Source organism: Balaenoptera ricei, chromosome 6, assembly GCF_028023285.1.
Source record: "Balaenoptera ricei isolate mBalRic1 chromosome 6, mBalRic1.hap2, whole genome shotgun sequence".
NCBI lineage: Eukaryota > Metazoa > Chordata > Mammalia > Artiodactyla > Balaenopteridae > Balaenoptera > Balaenoptera ricei.
The window spans coordinates 101,538,208-101,558,132 of record NC_082644.1 but is presented as its reverse complement, the minus strand read 5'-3'; the positions used below and the strand labels follow the sequence as shown (position 1 = coordinate 101,558,132).

At 46.7% G+C, this 19,925-nt stretch overlaps 1 protein-coding gene across 17 annotated transcripts in view; it reads left to right on the top strand.

The window, feature by feature from the left end:
- The first annotated feature begins 15,736 nt into the window (after positions 1-15,736).
- SUSD1 (sushi domain containing 1) overlaps positions 15,737-19,925 on the top strand; it is a 149,049-nt gene continuing 144,860 nt past the window's right edge. For 16 of the 17 annotated variants that reach the window (XM_059925303.1, XM_059925302.1, XM_059925312.1 and 13 more), the window contains exon 1: positions 15,737-15,857. In XM_059925303.1, coding sequence (XP_059781286.1) covers positions 15,752-15,857 — 106 coding nt within the window. In that variant the 5' untranslated portion in view covers positions 15,737-15,751. Of the gene's footprint in view, positions 15,858-16,109; positions 16,315-19,925 lie in introns of those variants that run through there. The other variant, XM_059925309.1, reaches the window with a different exon arrangement.

Genomic DNA, 19,925 nt, shown 5'->3' with positions numbered 1-19,925 from the left:
AAGATTTGTATATGTACCCCATAAAAATATTTTTCTATTCATTTCAGCAAAATTATGTTGACATACTAAAGATTTTCACATAATTTGTACTGTTATGACAGTAAACATCCAAAGCAGAAGTTGGCAAACTTTTTCTATGGAGGACCAGATAGTAAAAATTTTAGGTTTTTGTGGGCCATACGGTTTCTGTGAAAATTACTCAGCTCTGCCACTGTATCAGGAAAGAAGCCATAGACAACCTGTAGATGACGAGCGTAGCTGTGTGCCAATAAAACTTTATTTACAAAACAAAAACAGATGGTGGGATCTATTTAATTCTGCAGCATTAAAAATACAATGTAGGAGTTCCCTGGTGGTGCAGTGGTTAAGAATCCGCCTGCCAATGCAGGGGACATGGGTTCGAGCCCTGGTCCAGGAAGATCCCACATGCCACAGAGCAACTAGGCCTGTGCGCCACAACTACTGAGCCTGCTCTCTAGAGCCCGCGAGCCACAACTACTGAGCCCACGTGCCACAACTACTGAAGCCCGTGCACCTAGAGCCCATACTCCGCAACAAGAGAAGCCACCACAATGAGAAGCCCGCGCACCGCAACAAAGAGTAGCCCCCACTCGCCACAACTAGAGAAAGCCTGTGCACAGCAATGAAGACCCAATGCAGCCAAATAAATAAATAAATTTATTTTTAAAAAATACAATGTAATTGTGTTCACAGGGTACAAATTTTGAATATATTTTATCAAAAACAGTAAATCAAAATAAAAAATTCAAATTATTTTAGTATTTACAATTTAAGAAGTTGTTTTCTAGGGACTTCCCTGAGGGTCCAGTGGTTAGGACTCCGCACTTCCACTGCAGGTGGCTTGGTTTGTATCCTTAGTCAGGGAACTAAGATCCCACATGCTACGAGGCACAGCCAAAAAAAAAAAAAAGTTGTCTTCTAAAATAGTCAAAATCCTCTGTTAAAATGAAGAGTAAAATACACATTATGATGGGTTAATATCAACATTTGAAGTCAAAATCATTTAAATAACGCTGACTTTTAATTTAATTTTGTAAAGATTTGATTAAGTCTATAAAATCTAAAAAATAAATCTATAAACTTAAAACTTTTCACAGTTCTAGCCTTTAATACTCATTTAGCTGCCAACAGTAAAGAACTGGGATCATGCATCATATGCATTAGATGTAGACCAATATATTTACAAATTTAAAAGTCATATGAATCGTTTTTTTTTAAATTTAATTTATTTTTTTATTTTTGGCTGCGCTGGGTCTTTGTTGCTGCGCGCGGGCTTTCTCTAGTTGCGGCAAGCGGGGACTACCCTTCATTGGGGTGCGCAGGCTTCTCATTGCGGTGGCTCCTCTTGTTGCAGAGCATGGGCTCTAGGTGCGTGGGCTTCAGTAGTTGTGGCACATGGGCTCAGTAGTTGTGGCTCGCGGGCTCTAGAGCGCAGGCTCAGTAGTTGTGGTGCACGGGCTTAGTTGCTCCACGGCATGTGGGAATTTCCCGGATCAGGGCTCGAATCCGTGTCCCCTGCATTGGCAAGCGGATTCTTAACCACTGCGCCACCAGGGAAGCCCCATATGAATTGTTAAGGTTGCAAAGTACTCAACTGTCATGGTTGCAAAAACTGTGCAAATTTGTGAGTACCTCTAAAGCCATGGATTAGGTATAACGTGAAGATATACTCCCCCCTAAATTATTACCTCCTCTGTCCCCCTGCTGAGTGCACGCACCTCCAGCTGCCACTTTGTGTCTATTGGCAGTAATTTATGTGGGATTAAAATGTATATATTTTTGTAAGTCACTTTCTTTTTCTTTTTCTTTTTTTTTAAATTTATTTATTTGTTTTTATTTGTGGCTGCTTTGGTCTTCGTTGCTGCTTGCGGGCTTTCTCTAGTTGCGGCGAGCGGGGGCTACTCTTCGTTGGGTTGCACGGGCTTCTCATTGGGGTGGCTCCTCTTGTTGTGGAGCATGGGCTCTATGTGCACGGCTTCAGTAGTTGCAGCATGCGGGCTCAGTAGTTGTGGCTCGCGGGCTCTAGAGCACAGGCTCAGTAGTTGTGGCGCACGGGTTTAGTTGCTCCGCGGTGTGTGGGATCTTCCTGGACCAGGGATCGAACCCGTGTCCCCTGCATTGGCAGGCGGATTCTTAACCACTGCGCCACCAGGGAAGTCCAAGTCACTTTATTTTTCAATAGGGCCAAGGGACCTGGTGGCTGAAACAGCCTGTGCCCACTGTCACCCATGTTGAGGGGGAGCTGGGACCACAGAGCTGGCCTCCCTCCCCAGACACCTGCCCGCACAGCTGGGGAAGCAGCAGTCGCTTCTTGGATCCAAGTCTGGCCTCAGGCAGGGGCTGGGCAGAGAGGGCTGTTGGAGGGTCACAACCACCGCCAGGCCATTCTTGTCACCACCGTATCCTTACTCTCCTACCCTGCTCAGGCCTGCTGGTGTCGGGTCTGGGTGAGGGGCAGCACCAGTGTGTGGCACAGGACTCTAGAGTGGGTAGTAGGGGGAAAGATCTCTCCCTGGGGTCTGGCTCCCAGGCCAGGGGAGATGAGCATGACAGTGCACTTGTGAGGCTTTCCTGAGCGCAAGGCTCCAACAGCAGCCTGACAGGCCCCCTCCCCACTCCAGTGGGCGTGGCCGAAGCTACAGCCTTGATCCCATCCCACCCCATCCCCCAACAGACGAAGTCAAATAAATGAGTTGATTGACAAAAAAAAGACAGAAAGAAAGAAAGAAAAACAGATAGTAGACACTCAGCACTACTGGAAAATGGTATTTCATCATGAAAGAATCTGTTACATCCGTACTATCACAGAGAAGGGATTTAATAAGTTAATTAATCTGTCTTCTCTCTCCTTTATGTAGTTTCAGTTCTCAATCCTCCCTACCCTTTGAAGTATCTACCTCTGAGGTCAGGAGTGATATAATGAGAAACTTTCTGGGTATTTCTGGGTATTAGGAAGCTGACACCTCTTGTTTCAAGAATGTGGGGCAGGGATTTCCCAAGTGATGCAGTGGTTAAGAATCCGCCTGCCAATGCAGGGAACACGGGTTCCATCCCTGGTCCGGGAAGATCCCACACGCCCCGGAGCAACTAAGCCCCTGCGCCACAACTACTGAAGCCTATGCTCTAGAGCCCACGAGCCACAAGTACTGAAGCCCGTGCGCCTAGAGCCCCTGCTCTGCAACAAGAGGGGCCACCGCAATGAGAAGCCCGCGCACCCCAACGAAGAGTAGCCCCTGCTGGCCGCAACTAGACAAAGCCCGTGCTCAGCAATGAAGACCCAACGCAGCCAAAAATAAATTAAAAAAAAAAAAGAATGTGGGGCAAGAGATGTGGAGAAACATTTCCTGAGTCTGGGTGGGGTTGATCATGGGGGTGGATGTTTAGAGTTACAGGTTGCTTATGACAATGCTAAGAGGAAAAGCCTGAGCGATTTTTAATAAATTAATGTTGAGGTTTTTCCTGACTTTCTTTTCTTCTTTATAATTTTTCTGTATTAAAATATTTCACTTTCCCAGGCGGCTGCCCAAGGTGGCAGAGGGTCAGGTCCTGGTGCTAATGGCCCCAGCCGTCTCCCTGAGCAGGTGGTCGCCCATCGAGGTCAAGCAAGTACTGCAGGGCTGGGAGGTGGTGGACATGCCCTGTGAGGGCACCGACATTTCTGGCAATTTCTACAGAAGCAAGGTAAGATTCCTGACCTTCCTCTGCAAGCTGATGAACGCTAACTATCGTGCAGCCGCCTCAGCTCCCGAGTCCCTTGCTGCACCTTTTGGATGGTGCATGGAAGGCTTTCCCCAAAACCAAGTGATGCTAAGCCGCCCTGAACCCTCAAGGTGTTTGATGGGACCCCACTGCCCTATGGCCAGAAAAATCAAAGCGTGGTTCCTGCCGCCCTCAAGGCCATGCGCGTGAAGCTTGTGTGAAAGTGTGCCTCCCTGGGGTGCCTGGCTCGCGGCGTTGGCAGTGGCAGCAGCCCCTGGAGGAGAAGAGGAAGGAGAAGGCCAAGGTCGGTTACAGGAAGGAAGGACAGCTCACGAGGCTACGGAAACAGGCTGAAAAGAACGTGGAGAAGAAAACTGACAGGGCTTCCCGGCTTCCCTGGTGGCGCAGTGGTTAAGAATCCGCCTGCCAATGCAGGGGACACGGGTTCGAGCCCTGGTCTGGGAAGATCCCACATGCCGCGGAGCGGCTAGGCCCGTGAGCCACAACTACTGAGCCTGCGCGTCTGGAGCCTGTGCTCTGCAACAAGAGAGAGGCCGCGATAGTGAGAGGCCCGCGCACCGCGATGAAGAGTGGCCCCCGCTCGCCGCAACTGGAGAAAGCCCTCGCACAGAAACGAAGACCCAACACAGCCAAAAATAAATAAATAAATAAATAAATTTAAAAAAAAAAAAAAAAAAAAAAAAAAGAAAACTGACAAATACGCAGACGTCCTCAAGACTTTCAGATTCCTGGTCTGAGCCTAATGAAGACTGTTTATTCCTCAAAGGAAAAAAAAGAAAAAGTTCCATAATTCACCCATATGACTTTCATAATCAGATGATGAACCAGAAAGTGCTATTTTGTGCATTAATAAAAGTAATTCTTAAGAAGATGGCTGTAATTGGCAGGGCCCTCTGAAAAGTGGGGTTCAGGGTGGCGCTCTTCTTGCTACAATTTAAGAGCATCCTGGTTTGGAGACACTTCCTGGGGAAGGCCTTTGAGAGCACCGTAGGCTTAGGGCTGGACATTAGCAGGATTTTCCTTTCAATTTCTGACTCTCTTCTCCGAGTATCTGTGGCAAACCAGATATCTCCAACCCTTAGGAAATTTCTTTGCAGTTATTTTTTTGTTTTTTGGGTTTTTTTCAGAGAAAAGCCCTCTTCTGTCTGTCTTGTGTTCTCCTTTGGGTCCCTGTTTTCATCTGTTGAAAATCTCCCCATCTTTTAGGGTCTAGTTTGAAGGCTTCCTCCTTAATGATATCTTTCTTGATCTGGGCAGCTGGAAGGCCCCTTATCTGAGGCCTCATAGGCCTTTGTTTAAGCCAGACAAATGCTTCTTAGAAACTAGGTTGATCTAGAAGCCATAGTCCTTCCTACATCTTGGTGGAGGCTACAAATGTAGTATGTGGTTTAAGGAAGACACGGAGCCTCCTTGCCTGGAACCTCCCCTTTTAGGCCACTCTAAACAGGTCCTGGGAGTCAGCCTGAGGTGACTTCAGGCTCATTACTTCTGGGTGAGGTGGAGAGCTGGTCTCCAGAAAGCCATTTCTAGTGTATTCTGGAGTCATCATGTTCTAAAAGACCAGAGGTAAGTGCAATGGACTGTATGCAACAGTGTAAAATGTAATGGGTAGGCATTTAAGGTCGTACACTTGAGTTATACAAGATGTGAGTCTGTTACAAGGGTTTACTATTAGGACCTGTGGGAAAAGATCCACTTGATTCGACACTGGTCAGACTATTCCTCAAGTACAGTGATCAGTTTGGGGCATAAATAACTCTTTAGGTAGATGTAGCTTAAAACAACAACAACAGGGACTTCCCTGGCGGTCCGGTGGTTAAGACTTCGCCTTCCAATGCGGGGTGGGTGTGAGTTCAATCCCTGGTCAGGGAGCTAAGATTCCCACATGCCTCATGGCCAAAAAACCAAAACATAAAAAACAGAAGCAATATTGCAACTAATTCAATAAAGACTTAAAACAACAACAACAACAACAGTAAAACAAAAAGTAGTTACCCAGAATGATGACACTCAAAGACACGTCCTAGAATGCCACATGGAGAGGGAGTCCAGCTCAAATAAGCTTTGATTTGTGAAAAGGCATATCAGTTAAGTTGAGAAGGGAGGGATTCTGAACAGCCAGCGTGCTCACAACTTACAGTCACACCTACTGTTTTTGCTGCCTGGCACCATTTACCCTTCTGATGAAACATTACCCTGTGTTTCCGTCGTGAACCCCTCCTTCCCAGCTCAGTCCTTGGGGTTTGGGTGAGGCTAACCCCACACTCAGGCTGAGCCCTGGTAGCTCTAGGTTAATTATTGATCCTGTCCAGGACTATGGTGTATTTGGTTTACTGTAGGCACCTGTCCCCAGGGAGAAATAGGCTTCAGGCTTTTGTGTCACTTCTGGGAAAGAGCTTTCTCTCTCCACTGGATTTGAAGCTGAGAGTATGTAAGAACTGCTTTGTGGCAGCCATCATATAGTCATGAGGGGAAAACCTGAAGAACAGAGCAAGCAGAGCTAAGAAGAAGAAACTGGATTCCAGGGGCACTGTTTGTGTTTGGTCAAGTCACACCTTAAGTCAGATCTGTCAGTGAACCTCTTAGGTTATGGGAGCCAATAAATTCCAGTTTTGCTTACAACATTTTGCATCATATGAAGTCACGTGAACCAAAAGTCTCCTAAGTAGCACACAGCAGGGAAATGAAGCAGAGGGACCCAGGAAAGAGGAATTTTGACAGCAGCTGGTGAGTTGGTAATTTGGAGAGCTAGTCGGTTTGAGCAGGTGCAAGTGGCTTGATTTCGATGATGCGTGGCACCTGTGTTTTAGGCGAGCATCTAAGGTTTGTGGCCTGTCAGCCTAATATTGTGCCTGTTATTGGCAAATTATATTTAAGAAGTAGCTACCATGATGAGAAAGAATAATTTGATTTAAAAATTACCCGTGAGTGCTTAAGGTTTATTCCACAAACCTGCCAGAGAAAATCAAAGCATAAGAAATCTTTTGAACTGGCTAATACGTGCTTCATTTTCCATTACCCACTTTGGCACAGATTCAAAGTTTCTCACTCATATCCATTTTAAACACCACTGTGCAAACAAGTCAGAACAATGTGGGGTGTCATCAGAGTCTAGGAGACAGTCACCTGGGGATAGATCATCTAGGAGCCACCAAGTCCTTGAAAGAACAGGAAATGAGACATGTAGGGAGATGACTAATCTGAAGATTGTCTACATTGGCTTCTTCCAAGGTTGCACAGCTGAACCAAATATTAACATCCACTGGCAACCTAGGACAGACAGTGACTGACTCCAATCTTTCCTTCCTTCCTCAAATATGTAGAATACTTACCAGGTACCAGGAGTTTTGCCAGATACAGGCATAGCTGGTTAATACAGCACTCACGTGGCCTTGAGCAACTTACAGTCTAATGGGAAGGATAGACAATTAAATGCTGCAAGTGACTTATAGGGCGACTTTGTTTTTTGGTTTTTTTTTAATTAATTAATTTATTTATTTATTTTTGGCTGTGTTGGGTCTTCGTTTCTGTGCTAGGGCTTTCTCTAGTTGCGGCAAGCGGGGGCCACTCTTCATCGCGGTGCGCGGGCCTCTCACTATCGCGGCCTCTCTTGTTGCGGAGCACAGGCTCCAGACGTGCAGGCTCAGTAGTTGTGGCTCACGGGCCCAGTTGCTCCGTGGCATGTGGGATCTTCCCAGACCAGGGCTCGAACCCGTGTCCCCTGCATTGGCAGGCGGATTCTCAACCACTGCACCACCAGGGAAGCCCCACGACTTTGGAAGTAGAAATGTATACTTAATATTTGTGTATTTCACTGTATGTAAATTATACCTCCGTTTTAAAAAACAGAAATTAAAAAGAAAGAATCACTTAAAAGTGGTACTGGAAATCCAGGCAGGGTATTATCAGAGCACCAAAATAGAGATGATTTGTGGAAGATATAAAGCAGATGTCAGATTAATAAAACCATGAAAGAGCCAATGCACCTCCAACCCATGAAAGCAGAAAGAGGCTCTTCAAAAAAGTGAACTTTCTAATTAGAACACCAGAATAACCTCAAGTTCAGAGACAGCAGGGACAGGGAGAAGGAACTGGTATGATGGTGAACTGGTAATTAATTCATGAGCCGCAAACATCTGCACCCATTTTCTGCCTTAGAAGTGGTGGGTCCTGGATTTTTTCCCCAAGTGAAAATTTTGAGTAAAGCTTATTGCTTATCAAATAAGATGAGATTTATGATACATGAGTCTTCCATAGAAGGCCCTGGAGTCAGAGAGAGTAGCCATTGTGCACTTTCCCCCTCCCACCCTCAAAATCATTAGAGCTAGGACCACTGTAACCAAATCTCCATTTACTCCTAAGAAAGCAGGGATTCTCACCTGGCCTGGGAAAATATATCCAAACTACTAATTCTAAACAGATGAGACTCTCATGTAAAAAAATAACGGGCAATTGAAAATCATGAAACAAATGAGGAAAACCAGCAGAAGTGTCATCCAATGCTACAAATAAATGAACAACCTCCTGATGAAAGAGTTAATCAAGAAAGAAAAGAACTTTAAAATATGACAGTTGGTATACTCAGAGGAAGTCAAGAAGTTATCACATTTACAGAAATAAAAGCATTCTATAAAAAGAAAGAGTTCTTAGAAATTAAAATCATGATTGATGAAATTAAAAAAAAATTTCAACAGACGGACTGAAGAGCAGAATAGGTATGAATGAAGATCAAATTAGTGAACAGGAAGATTGTGTTAGAGCAGTCTCCCATATTCAGTGAATAAAGGCAAAGAAGATGATGAGAATAAGATAAATACTGAGCCATGGAGGCTACAGGCAAGCTTTTAGAAATTGCCTACCATACATTCCAGAAGAGATAAATAGAAAGAACTGAGAGAACTAAACAATCAAAGAATTAAAGAAAAAATGTCTCTGCTGAAGAAAGGCTCAAATCTACAAATTGAAAGGGCCCAATGAGTGCTGGGCAAGAATGATGAAAAACTACATCCTGATGAAATTTCTGAATTCCAAGGATAGACAGAAAATCCTCAAAGCTTAGGTTGAGTGTCATGGGAGACACATCACCTGGAAGGAATTGGTAATCAAATTAGCCTGTGGTTCTCATCTGTAATACTAATACAGAAGACAAAATTCTGAGGAAAAATTATTCTGAATCCAGATTCTAGACACCATGACCCTATCATTTAATTATTTTGAATTCAGAATTCTCAACTCAGTTAATCTTTAAGTAAATGATGAGAGCAAAGTCAAGATATATTTGGACATGCAAGGATTCTGAAAGTTTATCATCCTGGAATAGTTTCTGAAAGAGATACAATGTACCAGAAGATGAAGAAGAAGGAGGAGGGGGAGGAAGAGGAGGAAGGGGAGGAAGGGGAGGAGGAAGAGGAGGGGGAGGGGGAGAAGGCAAAAGAAGGGGAGGAGGAGGGGGGAGGAGGAGGGGGAAGAGAAGGAGGGGGAGGAGGAAGAGGGTGAAACAGGAAGACGTAGGGCACAAAAACCAGCAGTTAGTAAAGAAACCAGTAAAACCTGCAGCTAAGTCCATTGCAAAATAATTGAATACACTATTTCTAATTTGAAGATTGCACTATTTACCAAGGTCAGTCATATGAGTCTTCACTGTTGGCTGGTATTTATCAAGCAAAGTCTAGCTCCATCAGCCTTCACAGCTGCTGTGGGCTTCCTCAGCAATTGTGTCAGTCATGGTTAGAGGCGCCCCACTTCTCCTCAGGGCTGTGGGTGGCTGCAAGGGTCCTCAGGCTGATTCTAGGTCCGGAAATGGGCTGTCAGCAGGCTTCCTTTTGGGGTTTGTGGAACAAACAGACCAACAGCTGAGGCTTCCTCAAGTGAGGCAGGTGACTGTGTGTGTGTGTGTGTGTGAGAGAGAGAGAGGGAGAGAGAGAGAGAGAGGGAGAGAGAGGGAGAGAGAGGGAGAGAATTGGGTGACAGAGCCCCAGTCTCGCTTGGTGTTGCCCCTGCCTCCTGAGATCAGGGGGAGGATGGTTGAATTCTATGCCAGCTGCTCCCTGAACTTCAATTGGAGTGCCTGAAGTTTGCTTCCAAATCCAAATCTTCCACCCCTCCAGCTTCTGCTGGTGGGATCACAGGATGTCTGAGTCCCTTCAGAGCGCCCTTGCCAGTGCAAAATGAGGAGGGAGGGCCTGCTCTACTGAGCCATCACTTCCCACCCATGTTTGCTTTGCTTTTCTGAGAACACTGGTGTCCTGGATGGGTGACACGTCAGACAGCACAGCTTCTAGCACAGCCATGTACAGCAGCCGATAGTCTACTTGTAACCCACGCTCCACAAACTAACTCCAGGTAGGGTGTTTGGTTTGTGTGTGTGTTCTGGAGGAGGGAGAGGCATGCTGAGGAAGGCAGAATAATCCTGCTGTTTCTCACATGGCAACAAAGTGTCTGAGAGTCATTGAGCTTTTAAGAATGATAAGTCTGGGGCTTCGCTGGTGGCGCAGTGGTTAAGAATCCGCCTGCCAATACAGGGGACACGGGTTCGAGCCCTGGTCAGGGAAGATCTCACATGCCGCAGAGCAACTAAGCCCGTGTGCCACAACTACTGAGCCTGCGCTCTAGAGCCCACGTGCCACAACTACTGAAGCCCACGTGCCTAGAGCCCGTGCTCCACAACAAGAGAAGCCAATGAGAAGCCCGCACACCGCAACGAAGAATAGCCCCCACTCGCTACAACTAGAGAAAGCCCACGCACAGCAACAAAGGCCCAAGACAGCCAAAAATAAAAAAAAATTAAAACAAACAAACAAACAAACAAAAAAAACCACAGTGATGGTGGCTTTAAGAATGGTAAGTCTACCAGTACTTGACTTATAGACAGTCATCAGCAGGGCATTTCTCCATAGAGACAGGTCCCTGTTATCAATTGGACAAATCTGCTTGAGAGGATGACTCCATTCTGGGAGGGTCAATGTGACCCCTTTCAGGCGGCCTTGCGGTGTTCTCAGATGTCACGTCAGCTAGGGATAGATGTGTGTGACAAATGTGTGTCAGCGTGGAGTGTGGTGTTACAGAGGGACTGACTTTTATCTGTTTCAAACTATTTTTCAACCAACATCATTCAAAGGCTTCAAACATTTAAATCATTCCTGGTAATGCAAACTTCAGGCAATAAGTTCAACACCGGAGTATATCCAACTCATTAGAATTAGACATTCAAACCATTCCCGGAATACCCACAGATAAGCAGTTTATTTACAATTTGCAAGCCCGCTAGTAGTATGCCCAAGCCAGCCTCTGGGAAAAGCAGTACGTCATTCCTGGTCAGGAGTGTGATGACCAAGCAAGGGACTTTTCCAGGAAAGTTCCAGGGTGTATGGTATCCAGCCTCCCTGTCCCTCTTCTCCTTCTGGCTTTATATTTTATCCAGATGAGAACCCACCAGGCAAACCCCAAACTTTACATTGTAAGCAGACACACTGAAGAGCTGCCTGGGGGAAAACGCTACAGATACTAGGCCAGTGTTCATTTTCTATTTTCCTGCCCTCCTCCTCCCCACACCCCTGGCTGCCTCATAGCCCATTCAGGGATCTCTAGGAATCCCATCCATTTGTGTCTCGGGGGTTGGGGGATGGGGCTTTCCAAGGGACCTTTCCTATAATTCTGATTTCCCAGGATCCAAAATTGATTTGGGGAGCCCTACATGTTAGTGCCTGCCTGAAATAAAAATTGGTACTTACATTTTTTTCTCATTGATTTTTAAAATCATTTAAATCATGTTTAAATGTACAGTTCAGCGACATACATTCACCTTGTTTTGCAACCATCAGCAAGACCCACCCACAGAATTTTTTCATTTGCAAAATTGAAACTCTCTACTCATTAAACATCAACTTCCCATTCCCCTCTCCCCCAAGCCCCTGGCAACCACACTTCTACTTTCTGTCTCTATGAATTTGACTACTCTAAGTAACTCACATAAGTGGACACTTACAGTACTTATCCTATTTTTTTTTTTTTTTTGGCCATGAGGCTTGTGGGATTTTGGTTCCCTGACCAGGGATAGAACCCAGGACCCTAGGCAGTGAGAGGGCGGAGTCCTAAACCCTGGACTGCCAGGGAATTTCCAGTACTTGTCCTTTTTTAACTGGCTTATTTCACTTAGCATAATGCCCTCAAGGTTCATCCACAGTATAGCATGTGTCAGAATTTACTTCCTTTTAAAGGCTGAATAATATTCCATTGTATGGCTCTACCACATTTTGTTTATCCATTCATCCTTTGATGGATATTTGGGTTGTTTCCACCCTCTGGCTCTTGTGAATAATGCTGTTGTGAGCATGGGTGTTCTTTGTTGTCACTGAATGTTTTGATTGTGTAGCAAGACGCATTAAGATGGACTTCAATATTTCTTAACCTTTGATGATGGGAAACAGGAACAAATCGGGAAGCTCTCTGGATTATGTATACCTGCTTGATGTCCTTTAAGATCACTTCCACAATATTGGTCAGTAATCTCAATATTTTAGGTAGGTTTAAAATATTTTGTCTAATCACATGAAGGCTCACTGATGAGTAAATTACTATAAAAAAACTTTTTAAAAAGTTAGAAGTTATTTTTTTAAGTGTGGAAAATGGTAATTTTTCTGGAGAGCCAGGAAACTGGCAATTTGGTGGCCCGAAGCCTGAAGAAGCAGATTGTAGTGAACAATATGTACACAGATGAGGAAAATAAAATGCTTTGAACTGGTAAAAAGTGTACTATGCATTTTTTCCCCAACAATTCCTACATAGTGGCTCTGGAGTAAATCTGAAAATATTATAAAACCTGCACAGGGCCTTCCCTGGCAGTCCAGTGGTTAAGAGTCTGTGCTTCCACTGCAGAGTGTGCAGGTTTGATCCCTGGTGGGGGAACCAAGATCCTGCATACCGCACAGCGCAGCCAAGAAAACAAAACAAAACAAAACAAAAAACCCCTAAAAATCTGAACATTGTGTTAATAAGTACAAATAGTAACTTGAAGTGTGCATATAATTTAAAACAATTTTAAATTACATGTATTTTAATTTTTTTTTTTTTTTACCCTACCTCCCATCTCTTTTAGTGGACATTTTTGTGGAGGCCACGTGGCAAATCTAATCCAATGCAATTCTCAAAGCTATTTGGTTCACTGATGGCATTCGCTCCTGTTTGAAAGCACTTCTGCATACTTAATTGGGTGTATGTGTGTATCTCTGGCCATTTTACTGGGATTTGGGAAGCCGTGGAGAGAGATCTTTCAGGGTTTATGATGCCATCTTGAAACCAAAAGTCAATTTTTTCTTAGATGAAGTCATTAAAATCTTGATATCATGGAAAAAAAGAGCTCTCTCTAAATTCTCTTTTAGAAGATATTTGTGTATTGGCCGTGCTCTCTTAAAAGAAGAACATTTTTCTTAAGCTAAATATTTTCTCGGCAATAATCTCATTGCTCCAAATTTAACGCTGGTTCAATATTCTCTTTTAATTCTAGTGACAAATACTGATGAGGAGATAATTTTTCATTCTGTGATTCCATGAACTCACCATTGGGTAGGATGTAGTTTTTTTGTTTTTGTTTTTTTTCAAAAAAATATTTGTTTGAAAGCAAAAAATGAGCCAATAAAAAGAACTGGTGAAAGTCACACAATCTAATGTAGAATATGAGTATAACGTATTGTACTAACGTAAAATTTTCAAAATTTAAAAAACATGGTTCATGCAAACATAAAATGAAAACTTATCTAAGATTTTATTTAACCAATTCATGAGGGACTCAGCAAAATGTTGACTTCAAAGGAGAACTAGTAAGATAATAAGGTTTACAGGAAAATTTGAAGAACATATATGTATATATATTAGATATATTTCAGATAGGAATGATGAAATTAATTTGCTAATAGCTGCAAAACTGGGTAACTGATTTATGTCATATAAGACAAAATCTAATTAGGTTTATCTTATTTTTTATCTGGCAGAAATCACCCATATCTCTACTGGAAAAATTAACTTGCATTGCTATGGACCAGAATCTTTTGCATTATCATCAACTTTCTGCAAGTTAACTTTACCCCTACAGAGTTATAAATAGCCTAGTCAATAGAAAGTCCATCAAAGGTGCACAACCCTCTAGAATCAATCTCCAGAAGGGCTACTACACAGCACCCAGCACCCCACTGAAAAGACACCCAGTAATCTCTTTTGCCCATTTCCAAGTTTTGGATATTTTTCCCTGACATCACCAATTAAAAAAAAATATATATATATATATATATACTTATACACATATATACTCAAATGTATTTAAACTTACTTATTTTTCAGGGGAGCATGGCAGAGAAGGAGAGGTATAGGTTGGCTTAAAAATGTCTTGAATGTATTTTTGTTGAAACAGTGACATGATTTCAAAGTTCATGGAGAGCGGAGCTTAACAAAGAAACTGTCTAAATAATAGGAGATAGTTTGCAGTACTTGCACTGTCCATCTCTACTCCCCAAAGCAGGCTCTTATCTTTGCTGAGCAAAAAATAATTAGCAAGAAAGCCTGCTGCAAAAGGGCCTAGGAAGTGTATTTTTAACGACTTCTTTTTAAGGCTGCACAACAAGTTGAGCCCTTATATGGGCGTGTGCATGGGTGGTTAGGGTTAGAGTGGGCTCAAGGCACAGAGAGAAAGCAAGTGAGGATATGGGTGAAGGAGTGGGGGGGCTCTGCTCTTGGGGAACCCTACAGACATCCCGAGCTGAAAGCCTTCAACCTGGAACTTATTTTTTCTCCCCCTGCAGCCTCTCTACCCTAACTTGCCACAATTCCCTTTGTGTTTCTGTCTCAGTGACTCCTGCCACCATCAACCCAGTTGCCCAAACCAAAAGTTTCGATGACATCTGTAATTTCTCTTTCCTTGTCCACCACAGTCCACTGGCCATAAAATCCAGTGGATTCCACCCAATACCACTGTCATTTGCCACTTCTCTCCACACTCATTGTCAATGCCCTGCTCCTGGACGTGTCCTCTCTTGTCTGGAACCCTGAAGCAGCTGCAGGCAGTCTCCCTGCCTCCTCAGACCCAATCCCAATCCCACAGAGCCGACCCTGGGAGCCTTTCCTGATGAGGTCGCGCTGCTGAAAACCCCGTGACAGCTTCTGAGCAACCTCCTTGACTTGGTTTATGAAGTCTTCTTTATTTCCGCAGCTCACTGCCGCTCTCCAGCCTTCCGTTCCAATCTGAGGAGGTCCTGCTCGCCATTGCTAGAATACACTCTAGTCTGTCTCTTTGCCCACGCCTCTCACCGCTTAGATTCCTCTCCCGCGCCCTTCTCACTCTCAGGTCTTCGCTTACTTCTTCCTGAAGCCTCCCTGACGCCCCAAGCTGAGTGTCCTCGGAGCAGCAGGAAGTCCTGCCAGCTCTCGCGCCCCAGACGGTCTTGTCGCCTGGTCAAGCCTGTCGCCCCTAGGTGGCCTGGGCCGGCGGCTTCTCGCCCTTGGAGCTCCAGCCACCTCACCCGGCTCGCTTTCAGCTCCTGGAAGATTCCCGCTCCTTCTGCCCCTCACCCCTCTTCCTTTGCCACCCCGGGGGTGCCTCCCTGAGCTCCCGACCGCCTTGGATCCCGCGATCGTTCCACACGCTTAGAGCACGGGGGACGTTTCCTTCTGGCACAGTCCAGGACTCTACGTTCAGCTGTGTCACTAAGCCGGACCCGCAGCGTGTCCCCGGGCCCCCCGCGTGCCCGGCGCGCAGCAGGTGGCACGGCCAGGTGAAGCCGCGAGTGGCTGAACGAGCGTCTGCCGCGGCGCGCGGGCCTGGCGGGGAGGAAGGGCCCGCGCGCCGCCGCCGCCGCCGCCGCCGCTCCCCGGGACCCCGCGGAGCCCTCAGCTCTCCAGCTTGGCGCCGGAAGCGGCCCGCCCGGCCCCCTCCCCGGGGCGCCCGCCGCCTTATCTCGGCGCCTTGGGGCCGCAGGAGGAGTCGCGGGCGCGCCGGGAGGTAGGCGGCGGCGGCGGCGGCGGCATGGCCCGAGGGCCCCGGGGCGCCGGCTTCCCGCCTGGGCGCCTGCTGCCGCTCCTGCCGCTGCTCAGCCTGGCCCTCGGCGTGCCCCGGGCGCCGGGCGCGGACGGTGAGTGCAGGCGGGGAGCAGACGCGGGGCGGGAGCGGGGAGCGGCGGCCCGGACGACGCCGGGCGCGCCCCGGACGCTCCCCCGCCCCTGGGCCGGGCTGGCGCGGAGCCCGGTAGCGGGGCGCAGGTGGGGGATCGGAGGGCGGGGCTCCGAGAAGCGGGAGGGCCTCCCGGGCGGGCTTCCCCGCCTCCGGCCCGGTCCGGGGCTGCGGAAGACAAGTGCGCAGCGGCCCTGCCCGCGTCCCCGGGGGACCTGGCGCGAGTGGGTACCGGGCGCGAGCGAGGGGGGCCACCAGGAGAGCCGCGCCCGGCGCGCGAGGGCGTGGAAGGGCGTTCCGCCTGCACTGTCACGCTTCCGGCCCGGCTGTGGCTTTTCCGCGACGAATTCTTGACCCGGAGCAGTTGTCTTTCTACCTTTTAATTTTTTCCCTTTGATGAAGAACCAGATGCTAATACGGTGAGGAAGAAGTGTAAGGAAGTTTATGGGAATAAAGCAATCATTAAGCCATTCATTCAACAGATGAATGGTCCTTGAATAGTTTCCCTGTGAAGGATGTGAGGTCCTGTGCTGGTCCTCACTGAGCTCATATTCTGCAGAAGACAGACAAGCAAATAAGCCATTTCTAGGCAGTTGGAGTAGTTTTTATTCCCCTTGCAGAACGCGGTGTTGAACGTGGTAGGAGTTACGCAGAGGATTCAGACATGGAGGGGAGGTGGCATTTACTCAAATAACTGTAATAAAGGCAGAACGCCATCAGTGCTCTGAAGAGGTGGGTGGTCAGAGGAGGGAAAGACCACTTCTGACCAAGGGAATCTGGTGGCCTCATGGATGAGGTGACCTTTGAACTGGGCCAACAACGATTGGTAATATTTGGATATGGGAAGAGGAGGAAAAGGCATCCCAACTCATAGCAGAGGGCACGGTTAGCTCTCCACAAATATGTGTAGAATGAATGAATTCCAGGTGGAGGGGACAAGGTGAGGAACCACACTAAGGCACGAAAGCATGGGGACTGTGTTTCAGTTTGACTGGTGTGTAGGAGGTGCGTGGGAAATAGGGGCAGAAAAGCAGATTGGATTTAACCAGAAGGCAGAGTGTTGTGATTGGCAGACGAAGGCATTTAGACTTAGTTGTTCCTGGGCAGTGAGTAGCCATTGGAAATCACTGCAGCTTTTAGTACAGGGAGTGATGTAAAAACTGGTATAAGAAAAGCGTCCAGCTTCCCTCATAAAATGAAACACTCTGTAGTGGATGGCAAATTCTATGTAAGGAGGTATGAGGGGACTTTGTGGCTCAGACTCCTGTTTCCCTCAATTCTCTTTACCTTGGGACTTTTACCATCACTGGACGGTGTTTTTCCTGACAGCCGAAACTTCTGGCGTGGCCATTTTAATACATCAGATGCTCTGGTGGGCTTTCTAGCTTCCTTCTCTAACTTGGTCTCCCACGGCAGTGTGCATAAAAGCTTGCAGATGCTTGGAGCCTATTTCAGAATCTTTGTATTAAGACTGTAGCCTAGGAAACTGTCCACTGGGGTCCCATTGGCTTGCTGGCCTGAGATGGTTGAACAAAGTAACTACCTAAGGCCATCCATCTGCAACTGCTTAATGGCTGTGGGGTGAATTTTGGGAAATGGAAGCCGGGGTTGCCTGGTTGAGCCTCCTCTCCTTACGCAGGCATTTTCCCATCATTTACAACCATGTAGAACCTGGTTTGATTAAGGGCAGGTTTCCTTGCAGTGGTCAATGTGGGAACTGACTGGATGCTTAGGGCCATTGAGGAAGTTGTAATATCTGTTCTAGAAGTTCTGAGGCCAGAAGACTGGCCCCACAGTCATGACAGCGGGAGATGAGGACTGCATGTAGGTGATAAGGTGGAAAGGGAACTGGAAGGACTTAATGACAGATGTTAAGGTGCAAGGGAACAGAAGAGGGAAGATGGAACACTAAGGGTTTAGGACTGGGTGACTTGGGTATGTGGGTCTATGGGAGGAGAAAAAAAGATTTTGGAAGAAAGATGCCTAGTTGTTTTGGAGATCCTGAATCCTCTCTTTTGGAGAGATGAAACCAGCAGGGAGTTGAGACTGTGGACAGTAAGTGTGTGCAAATGATGGAGACTCGATGGTCACTTGAAGCCTTGAGGTTGATAAGAGTAAGAGGACCAAGGACAGATTCCTGGAAAGACTAAGTTCAGATGGTAGATGCACATGGAGGAGAAAGAGCAGTGGCCACATAGATCGGAGGAAGACCGGGCTAGTAGAGCATCAAGGAAACCAGGGGAAGGGGAGCCAAGTGAGTGGAGACTGAGAACCAGGCTTTGGATGTGGTGACTCTGTCAGTGGAAGCCAGAGCTAGCAGAGCAGTGAAGGTGAGAGCCAGATGCAGAGGGCTCAAGTGAGTGCAGGCCTTTGGCTGCAGAGTAGGTATTCTTTAAAGAAGATAGAAGGAAAGAGAAGATAGCATTCAGTTGGGCTGGCCAGGTCAGTGCAAGAAATTTTTTTGCTGGGGGCAGTGGTAAAGCAGACTCCGGCACGAATGAGGGGAATTATTGGGTAGAGGGAGAAACTGAAAATGGAAAAATGAAGGAGATATTTATTGGAGCAGGTCAAAAAGCAAAGTTGGTCTACAAGTGGGGAAGTTCGATAGGGAGAGGGGAGGGAAGGGGAAGAATGGAGAACAACTCTTCCCTTCCCCCACAGCTAGCTACTTAGTGCTGTTCATTTTTCAAAAGCAGCCCAATTGTCCTCCCTCCTGGAAGCCCCTCTGTACCGTATTACATGGGCCACTACACACTTACTTATATACATACATATTTATAAGGTACCCTTGCTCTATACACTTACACCATATTGCAATGTAATTGTTTACTAGACTAAGAGCTCCTTGTGAGTAGGGACTGTGGCTTGTATTAGGAATCTGGTATGGAAGTAAACGAAGACCACTCAAATGAGAACAGGCAAAGGCTGTTCATTCAGAGCTTGCTCTAGCAAAAGAGTCAGCGATCATCATTTACATTTGTCAGAGACTCACAGGCAGGCCGGGGAGTGTAAAAACTTTACAGTGGAACAGAAAGGAAGGTTTCAGGTATGCCTGGGTTGGTTGGAGGATGTTGCCATGAGGAAGCTGGAGATAGCTTCTCTCTGACAGCAGGTATCTCGTGTGATTGGTTAGGGGAGTGTATTTGGCTTTCTCTGATTGGTCCTAAGTTTGAAGCGTGGGCAAAAATTATGGAAGCTGTCCAATATTGATTAAATCCTGACCACTTAGGACTTATTGCTACAGAGGTTGTGGTTTGACTTCCTAGACCGATGGCTGCAGATTGTGGGTCAGAGTTCTATTTTTATGTGTGGTCTGGGGTTGTCCATTTGTATATTCAGTCTCTCACGGTAACATTGCTGAATTACATTTAATTGTTATCCAAGACGTTTTCAGGGAGGAGAGAGTGGAGGAGCCAAAGTCAGGTGGCCTGAGTGTGAGGGAAGTGTGAAGTGATAGTTGGTAGAGCAGGAGGGTGTTGGTGGGTGGGCACGGTGCCAAGCCCTAGGGGAACAGAGAGGTTAGGAATGGGCCAGGAGGGCTGGAACCAGTCAGTCCTGTTTCTTAAGCTTTTCCTGGCATTGCTCTGAGTCTGGGAGTGGCTGGGGTTTGGGAAGGCCAGAGTGTGGGCAGCGGGCGGGCAGAGGCCTTGAGAGGCTTGGGGAGCGATGGTGGAGAGGGTTAGGGAAGTTGTTACTGTGTAAAGTGCACCTGACTTCCTGAATCGTGCGTTCTGTAGGCTTGGTCTTCACTCCGTCATCATGAATCACAGCAGCGTACTCCCTGTTCAGAGTGAGGAAGAGGAGGAAATAGGGGAAACAGAGCGGGTGCGTGGTTTTGGAGTGACTTACAGTTGCTCAAAGTACTGGAGCAGGATTAGAGCCAGTGAAGACGATCCCCGCCATGGCCTGTGTTCCCCCTCCAAGGACTTGGCCCTGGGCACATCCTCAGCTTCTGGTCAAATCCTAAAATGGGCTCCTAGGTCTCTGCAGCCAAAGGTGGCAAGAGGCCTATTGGCCTTAGCTCTGCAGA